This window comes from Nicotiana tabacum, chromosome 6 (genome assembly GCF_000715075.1).
Source record: "Nicotiana tabacum cultivar K326 chromosome 6, ASM71507v2, whole genome shotgun sequence".
In the NCBI taxonomy this organism is placed as follows: domain Eukaryota; kingdom Viridiplantae; phylum Streptophyta; class Magnoliopsida; order Solanales; family Solanaceae; genus Nicotiana; species Nicotiana tabacum.
In genome coordinates, this window is record NC_134085.1 from 153,972,097 (window position 1) to 153,981,679 (window position 9,583).

Genomic DNA, 9,583 nt, shown 5'->3' on the forward strand with positions numbered 1-9,583 from the left:
ATACAAAAATTATACAAATTTTATACACTTTTTTGGCTACCAAATATAAATAGTTTCTGGCGAGGGCTAAAAGTGAAAAAACCTCTTTTAACAACTTGGTCTATATGTAGCTTTGAATATGAGATTCTGGAGATTTTTTTTAACTTCTTGTTCGAAATTGATGTTTACTTTGCATTATTTTCTAGCATCCTTTTGGTCTGTGTTATTTAACTTCTAACTATAACCCCACAACTCTGTTTCTGATGGCAGTAAGCATGTTTTCCTTGAGATAGTATCACGATACATATCATACGTTTAATCATCATTTCATTCAATCACAGAGCAGCAGCAGTAGAAAAATGGAAAACTGATCTCTAACTGCACATTAACTCCACTAAAGTCTGAATGCAAGTCTTTAATTGCGAATTCCCCACTCTCAATTTGCAGTTACCATCTAGAAGTAAAAGTGTGTGTTTTTCAACATGTTATACATACGAAAAAAATGTTCGTCATAACATTTTTGAAGAAAGAGCATCCAAAGAATTAGAACACAATGAAGCACCCATACCTCTTTCATTGCAAAATTGGATGTAACTATCATTTTCTGTGGTGGATAACTAAAGTGGGGGTGCTGGTGCAGAATTGAACAACAAAACTTCCATATCATTATTTTAGTGCTTGGCAAGTTTATGTAAGATTTTGTTTATCAAAGTTTGGAGATCACTATGACTCTTTAATTTTCAGTCGATAAAAGCTTCCAAAAAGTACATATATGTACAACTCCTGCAGTTAGTGAATTTCAACACTTTGTTTATACATATAATCTTCATGCTGATTCGACTACAAAGGAAATCATAAATAGGAGTTAAACAATAGGAGTTAAACAATCAAGAATTGTATATAGACATTGAAGCTGTATATGAATATATATGTACACTTTCACAAAGTTTTCTTTGAATTATATATACAAATAAAAATTACCCCGAGCTTTGTCCTCTTGGTCAAAAAGCTGATTTGCTTGAAGCACCTGAATATATAATTTGCAGATCAACCAGTCGGAAAATCCGCCCAGTAATCATCAGCTGGACGACAAGCATTAAAATTTCGGTCTTGGTTAACTCTTTCCAACTTAACTGGCAGTAGGCAACATTGGATCCATACCAAGGCCAAATTCCCAAAAGCTACCAGGTTCGACATGTTTTACTTTGCCAAAGTATCTAATATGACGAAGCAGCCTCGCCAAATATGTGTTGTGACATATAGTTGAACTGTCACAGACAACTGCTACATGCTTTCTTGCCCTTGTTATGGCAACATTCATTCGCCTGCTGTCTCCCAAAAAGCCAACAGCTCCTAGATTGTTTGAACGAACCTGGATTATCAAAGCAACATTATATAAGCGTGCACTTACATGCTCTCTTTCTCAATATTTGAACAACATATATTGAAGTGCATAACGTAGCTTGATCTAGTTTTGAAACAGATAAGCTGTGCTAAGGTTGAAGGTACTTGCCATTGTCAAATGCATTCGGCGAAAGAACCAAATAGTAAAACGTAGCCACCTATATAGGCTCAACTTCATGACTATATAAGAAAAATTCAAAGGTCTAAATAAGAATTATGTAAACATTTTTCCAATATGTGAAGTTATCCATGGAGAAATAAGAAGCCCAAAACCCCTTAGAGTGTAATCATAACTACAATCGTAGCGGAAAAAGATGGTCTTCCCAACTCACGAACTAATACAAGGTAATGGAGACTATTTAGCACACTGAGTAAACTACCTCTGTACTTGATAGAAACTTGAAACTTGTATAAATTTTCCAGATTGATTTCCTCCTTCCCTGCTAAAAGTTGCTGTTTGGGGAATGGCTTAAACTACTTAATCAAGGATATGAAACTGAAACACATAGTCATCCCCATCCAAATAACTTAGCATATAGTACTGAGCATTCAATCAGAAATTACTGTATTTTACTAATCATCAGAGGATACCACAAAATTTCCCCCAGGACACTTCGAAACCAGGCCTCCAAGATTTACCCAAAAAAAAAATGCTTCAGGAAGTTTAATTAATTAAAATGGTCCTTATAAGGCAGAGATTAGAATGAAATAAAAGGACAATCCACAGAAGCATGTAAACATGTAACACATGAGTAGAGTGACAGCTTACCATGGATATAATCACAGCATCTGCTTCACGGCCTTGAAAGCTATCAATGGTTGCAACCTCAACGCCAGTGGCCATTGGAAGCTCATCGACTTTGTCTCTAAGAAGTTGCACTTGAGCGACATAAGGAGACTGCACTGCAATTGCTGCAGGGGGAACACCTGTACAAGATAATTTAAGATAACTGATACTACTTCTTTGGCTAGTCAATACTAATTTATGATATATGAAGAAACAAAGGAGGAATTTAGAAAGTATGAGCATATTCTCCAAGTGTAAATAAAAAACTTTTCTCTCATCTCAGACGTAAAAGATGCATTCATAAGCTATAATAAGAGAATACAAAGTTGTCATCAGTCCTGCTATCTCACCTAAGCTAGGTATTTTGGTGGATGGATAGGATATATAACAAGATATTTGATAATTGAATTCAATGAATCTGTATGTTGTCCAGTCGCTTGAGCCACAGAAACACTTATCATGCAAGTTTTGTTTATGAATACTTTCTGGGAAATTAAAGGATCTACAATTATTATTTGCAGAGAAAACTAATAGTAAAGAACATGTACCAGAATAAATTAAACTGAAGACGTGTTGAACAACGATATCTGCTTCGCCTTCATTGAAAAAGGAGCCAGTGCCAGCAGGGTCCAGATGCTCTTCACAACCAACTGACAAGCTTCCATAAGGCATTCTCGTATCAAGCAGTAGCAGCGGACACTGTGTAACCCATGTGGGCTGCATGCAGAAATTACAAGAATTAAAATCATCAATGGAATGCATTATATAACCATTTACTTATTGGTCAAACAATATGCTAAAGTTTCAAACAAGCAATAACCCTGCCTAATGTTTTAATGCAGTGCCAAGAACAACCAAATGGTAACTCCACAATAAAGTATTCAACAGCACCTTTATTTCTGAACATAATATGTATTGCATGCTAAAATCAGTAAACAAATGTTAGGGAGAGAGGTTCAAATTTAAAGATATTAAGGAATATGCAGAAAGACATTATTGGTGTTAAGGAGTTTAGGCCAAAATATTATTGAATGGTTTAAACTATTAGATTAGGTAGTTCACATAATTCCATGATATCAAAGAGGTTAAGTCTCACAGCCACCACAAGAAAAAGAATATCAGCACCTTTATTTCTGAACATAATATGTATTGCATGCTAAAATCAGTAAACAAATGTTAGGGAGAGAGGTTCAAATTTAAAGATATTAAGGAATATGCAGAAAGACATTATTGGTGTTAAGGAGTTTAGGCCAAAATATTATTGAATGGTTTAAACTATTAGATTAGGTAGTTCACATAATTCCATGATATCAAAGAGGTTAAGTCTCACAGCCACCACAAGAAAAAGAATATCTACACCTCTAGGCTCTATCCCAAGCTAGTGGCTCACAGATCTACACCTCTAGGCTCTATCCCAAGCTAGTGTCTCACAGCCAGTCAGCCACACATTTACAAAATAGACATGCTTGGCCCGGAAAAAAAAAAAGAACTGGGCTCGCACATTAGCGATGATGTTGCAGATTTTAGATAAATAATCCTCTCTAACTATTGGAAAGTAAGATGAATTGGTTCACATGGTTAACAGTATGAAGCATTGTAATCTTAAGTTTAGAGTTCTATGTATCTATTCTTTCATATGCAGGTTGAAATTATCATTGTCCTTGAAATTAGGCATAAAGTAGAATTAGTGACCTTTACTTCAAAAAGTGTCTAGGTCCATATAAAATTTCATAAAATCACATAATTCGAAAAGGTAAATTCCTACTGAAAAGTCATCCTATTTGAACATTGCCAACGGCACAGATATTCTGCACTATATATTAACCTCTACACCTATGCTTTCCTATTTAACATTTGACGTGCATGAAGAAATTCATGAAAAGCCATTAAGTTTTACATTACAGAAATGACAAAGAAAGGAGCCTAAATCCTCCTTTATACTTTAGAAAAGAACAAAAGGTAGACAAGGTACAAGAATTTAAATCATAAAGTTATAATCCTAGTGAAAGTGGAGAAGTGTTTCATACCTTGACAAAAGGAGAATCCACCAGAAGATGAGAAGCAACGGTTGGAGATGATATTAAGGATCCATCATACATCTCCTTTGAAGCCCAGCTAGCTATGGCATTGTTCATTCTGTACTGTGTTGTTAACTTTGTAGACAGCATCCCGTCATGCAAACTTGCTGCCCTCTCCAGTAGGGAAACTCCAAGACCACCTTCTAACGCTTTTCTAGAAAGGATCACAGGAGCAAGTTGGAATTGATCTCCTGCGAGAATACAACGCTTTCCGAGCAATATCGGTATCCAACATGATGGTTCAATTGCTTGGCCAGCTTCATCTATAATAACCAAATCAAACGTGTCCAGCCGCCTAATTAGTGGATCAGCTGCCCCAATGTTTGTTGCAAGCACAACCTGAGCACTTGATAAGATTTCTTTCACAGTTTCCTTCTCTTCCCTCTTGATGGACTTTCCAAGCTGTTTCAGAAGTTGACGTATACCAGCAGCCAAAGAATCATCCTTAAGACAATATCTCAGGTCTCTTCTAAGATCTGACTTCTTCCTCTCAATCTCTGCTCGGAAATCAGCCAGCTCGGTATTCACAATTTCAGTCAAAGATTTTGAAGCTACAGCAGGGGATATACGTGCAGGATTTCCAACACGAACAATGTTGAGTCCGATATCAGACAACTTTTCAACCATGTTGTCGACAGCTGCATTCGTAGGTGCAGTTACAAGCACCCTTTCACCTTGTTTAACAGCTAGAGAAATCAATTCCTTCAGCATACCGGTCTTCCCTGTGCCAGGAGGCCCTTGAATTATCATAATAGGTCGATTCTTGTTTAAACCTAATGCAATTGCTTTTCTCTGGGAAGTGTCAAATGATTTTCTGTCTGTGGAATCCGGAAGTTCTACTTCAGACCAGTCTGCCATGCCATTCTCCTCGAGCCACGCTAGGTCTTCTTTATCTCCAAAAAGTGTAGCTACCACAGCTACTGAAGGATTTTTCTTCTGGAACCCTTTCTTCTGAAGCATCATTAAGGCTTCACAATTGCGCTGCCAAAAAGAAAGGGGTGAATACCACATTCTAAGATAGATAATTTTCTTCTCAAGCTTGATTAGAAGACAAGAATTCTCAAAAGATGCTGTAACATTTCACTAATTCTACAGAATATAATGTTTTACTCCATCTAAGATTTGTAAAGACGCAAGAAATCTAAAACCTTTTTATTCAAAATTACTCTATTACGATATGAATAATACTGACCCAAGGAGGACAGAAGTTACCATAAAACATTCGGCAACACCTATCAAAAATCAATATTGCAAACATCTTGTACCAAAGATAAACAACCTCTTTACTCCCTCGGGGTAAGGGTAAGGTCTGCGTACACACTACCTTCCCTAGACCCCACTTGTGGGATTGTACTGGGTCGTTGTTGTTGTACCAAAGATAAAGAGCCAAATCAAACATAATCCTCTACCAGAAAGCATAGCATGAAATGATAATACTAGAATAACATAAAGAAGAAAGTGAAAAAAGAGAAATGGTGAAGGCACTTAGAACATTATGAGAACAAAAAGCACGACATGCATTGTTGATTCTACAGTATCAATCACCAAAGCAGTCCTAGTGGCAGAAGGTCATTCAAGATTTATAAGCATTTGCTGATACATAGGTTTTCCAAAGTTATACCTGAACCTTGGAAATGAAGTATGAGCTTCTTGCTACTACTTGTATACATGAGGTTCTCCCAAATCAACTAAATAATTGCTTTTACAAAATCAAATCTATGAGCTTCTTAGGTTTTTCAAAGTTAGGCCTAAAACTTGGAAATGAAGTATGAGCTGCTCTAAAAAAGTAGAACTTAGGCAATTTATGTCCAGTCTCTCTGTCCGCTAAGCGAAGAGGATCAAACTATACACTTGCGTTACCACAGGTCTTGCCACATGCAACAATGATTTATGGAGAAGAACCTTTTAATCAAGGAAAATTCAATAATTAAGAACACTTCCACAGCATAGCTTCATTCAGAAGAACATGGAACAGCAAGCTTAACCTCAATTCTTTGCTTTCAAAACCATAAGACAAATGTAGAGGATCACCAGTGGAGTGTGCATTTCCCTCCTAAGATCTACCAAGAAGAAGAATTGGGACGTCGAAGGGACTTGGTAGACCCCTTACAGTTTTTACTCATTTAAATTAATTAGGTTAATCGCATACTTAAATTATTTCTGCTTATAACCTAACCATTTAGTTTCACCTTTCCACATAGCTTTACACATTTACTTTTCAATATGATTGTAACAAGAAATATAACCAGGCAGAATTGAAGGACCGAAATATACCTCATATGTGAGTGCATCAGCCAATCCTTGAATGCGATCAATGCGCACATTTTTCCCAAAGAGCTTGGAAAAGGTAGAATCTCCATGAAGCGACTCAAGAGCCAAACTGATGCTACGTCCATCCTCCCCCAGATTATGCACAAATCCTTGCATGCAAGAAGTTGCGCCAGCTCCTCTACTATCACATGTTCTGACACAAACCATGTCCCCAGGTGAGAGGTTAGTTGGAGGCAATCTGTGATTTCCCTCCAATTTGAACAACACTAAATGCATTCCACCTAATCCTGTGCGTTGGTAAAGACAAAAACATGTCCCAATTCAATGAAGGTAATTCACACTGGCAAACATCCATGTTGTGAGAGAAAGTTATTTCACCTATAGACGTGCTAACTGCTGTCAGATTGCAGATAGTATCACAGAGTTCCTGCTCGGGCTGAGCATGGCTAACCAAGAATTCAAATGGTTTCTGTTCCTCGGAATTTAAGACAGGTGCAGGGACAGCATTCAACTCCTCCTGAGTGAACTCCAACTCAGAATCCCTTTCGATACGAAGCAAATCTGACATCCGATTGGTGAAATCATCAATCCTACTCTGCATGGCTTTGGCTTTCTCGAGGTCCATTCCCATTACACCAGGAACAAATTTTGGTTGAGAAGTCTTCCTTGCAATGGCTTTATGCTGAGCTGCAAGCAAACAGCGTCAGGAAAAACAAGCTCATCAATCTGAGAACCCATAGTCAGAGTAGAAAAAAATAAAAAATGCTTTTCCTTTGTCGATCTATATAAAAATCTTATCTTCCTTGATGTCCTAAATAGTTTGACACCATTCTATTGATAATATTGCTTTATACAACTTCCAAGAATCCGATACTCCCTCCAATCCATTTTATAAGATGCTCTTTCCTTTTTGGTCTATTTCAAGAAGATTGACACTTTCTTATATTAAAGCTATGTGATTTTAACAGTGTCATTTAACCCTTGATGAAATGCCCTTATAGGAATGACATGACATGATGCAGACACAAGAATTTAGGAGTATTGAATTGTTATATATTTACCTTATGTATCAAGCCTTTCTTTTGCTTCAAAAACTCTATGTCCAGTCATACATCATCATATAAAATGAAACACAAAGAGTAGGTTTTCAATGATTAATCCTTTCTTTCACTACTATACTACGACTATTAATATAACATAAACCTTCCAGACAAACATGTCATATAACATGAGTCCAAATGGAGTAAATTTCAGGGGGTTACCTGAAATGGCAAGATCCTTGAGAAGCTTCCACGACTCAGTATCGCGCCAATCTTGGACCAAAGATTTACGCTGAAGGTTCTGAAGAACGTCCCTTAGCTCGCGCTGGAAGTTGTCGAAGAGGGTAGGATAATGAGTACAGGCCTTCAAACAAATAGCTTCAAGACCAAGAGGCATAGGTATAGCATTAAGATAAGGCTGAGCTTGAATAACAAAAGTCAATCCTGGTTCCATTCTCTGTTTAACCTCAGTAAACTCTCCCTGCATCTCTGCTGTAGCAAAATCTGTAGCCATAGCTTTCATCCCTTGTGATATCCACCTCACAACACACTTACCCAAATCTTTACGCCCCATTGGGTCACCATTTTCATTCAATGCTCGCACGTTAACCGGCCCACTATCCCTCTCCTCTTGTGAACATTCTTGGTTTTTCTCTGTCTTTTTTCCCAATGACCCTTTTGTTGTAACTGAAGGAATATCACTAGTTTTAACATTCTTGGGTTTTCTTCTCCTGGGACTGAGGGACTTAGTGCCACTACTTGAGCTGGCTTGAATATTGTAATTTGGGAAAGATATGGAGGAATCAAGAAAGATGCGATTTTTGGGGTTGGAAAGAGTAACAGAGCCAAAGAAAGAAGAAAGATTGGATCTTTTTTTATAGAAGCGGAGAGTGAGGCAGCTTGGAGCTAAAGTGGAGATGCTGCCACAGGAATTGCATAAAGATTCCATCTTTAGTAGTTTCACTTGCATCCTGAACTCAGAAAATACTCAGATCAGAATGCCATTGATGAAGTAGAAAAAAAAATCAAGATATCTAGGGATGGAGGCAGTTAATATAGGAAATTAAGATACAAGTGAAGATTTTTAGGGTAAATGGTGTCGTGGTGAAAGGAGAGGCTGTGAAAGCAATGGAAAGTCGTTATCTAAGAAAGGGTCCAAGTAGTATTTTGTGAGAGAGAGGATCTGAACACGTCTTTCTATTGGGTATTTGAGATTCTATAGTTAAAGAGGGCTTGTGACCTCTGTTTGTCCAACGTGTTCATTTTCTGTCCTCTTAGCCGCTGAAAAATGCTGTGGAGAATGTGGACTCGTTTTAGGGACGGAGATTCTTTAGCTGCCCCTTTGGAATTTTCTTGTTTTTAAACCAACAGAGTTTTGATCTAAGCTCCAATTGTCAAAAAATAAACAACCTTCAACGCTGTCTTTATCGCATGAGTAATAAATAGGTTTAACAAATATTTTGCCATCCAACTTGGTAACTAAATTCCTTTCGGACACATAATGTTTAGAGAAATATTTATTTTTGGCCTTTCCCAAAAGTAATAACCAACAATATATATATTTTTTGTATATATGTGTATTATATTAAAAAAATGGAATACATATTTTATATACTTTTTGACTACATTAGTTACATCTAACCGGCCAGTTTGTATTTTGCCCGAATGTTTACACAGCAAATCTTCCCCAATCTATCTTCTACCCACCTCTTACAACTTGTTATGACACGCATCAATAATATCGTGACACATGTCATAAACTTAAAAAAAAATCACAATTCAAGCGAAATTTAATAGCCAAATTTTGTTAAATATTTGATGAAGAGCAACCGGGCTTATTTTCGACAAACTTAGATGACCAAAACTGTTCAGGAGTAAGTTTGAGGAATCAAAATTGTGATCAACATTTTTCTAGTATTTCAGAAGACTTGGGCCTTCTTTTGAGCTCCATATGTGATTTCCTGATTACGGCCTTAACATTATGACATTTATATATGATGTCCTTAATCATAACAGGTAAAAGC

General features: G+C 37.0%; 1 protein-coding gene across 1 annotated transcript; it reads right to left on the reverse strand.

The window, feature by feature from the left end:
• Positions 1 to 768: 768 nt before the first annotated feature.
• Positions 769 to 8,754, reverse strand: LOC107795928 (DNA polymerase alpha-associated DNA helicase A-like). The gene is made up of 7 exons (XM_016618632.2): positions 7,782 to 8,754; positions 6,898 to 7,206; positions 6,523 to 6,806; positions 4,198 to 5,229; positions 2,719 to 2,887; positions 2,153 to 2,310; positions 769 to 1,351 (listed from the first exon to the last, which is right to left on the reverse strand). Exons 1-7 carry the CDS (start codon positions 8,527 to 8,529, stop codon positions 1,109 to 1,111), a joined length of 2,943 nt encoding a protein of 980 aa, XP_016474118.1. The 5' UTR covers positions 8,530 to 8,754; the 3' UTR covers positions 769 to 1,108.
• Positions 8,755 to 9,583: the final 829 nt, after the last annotated feature.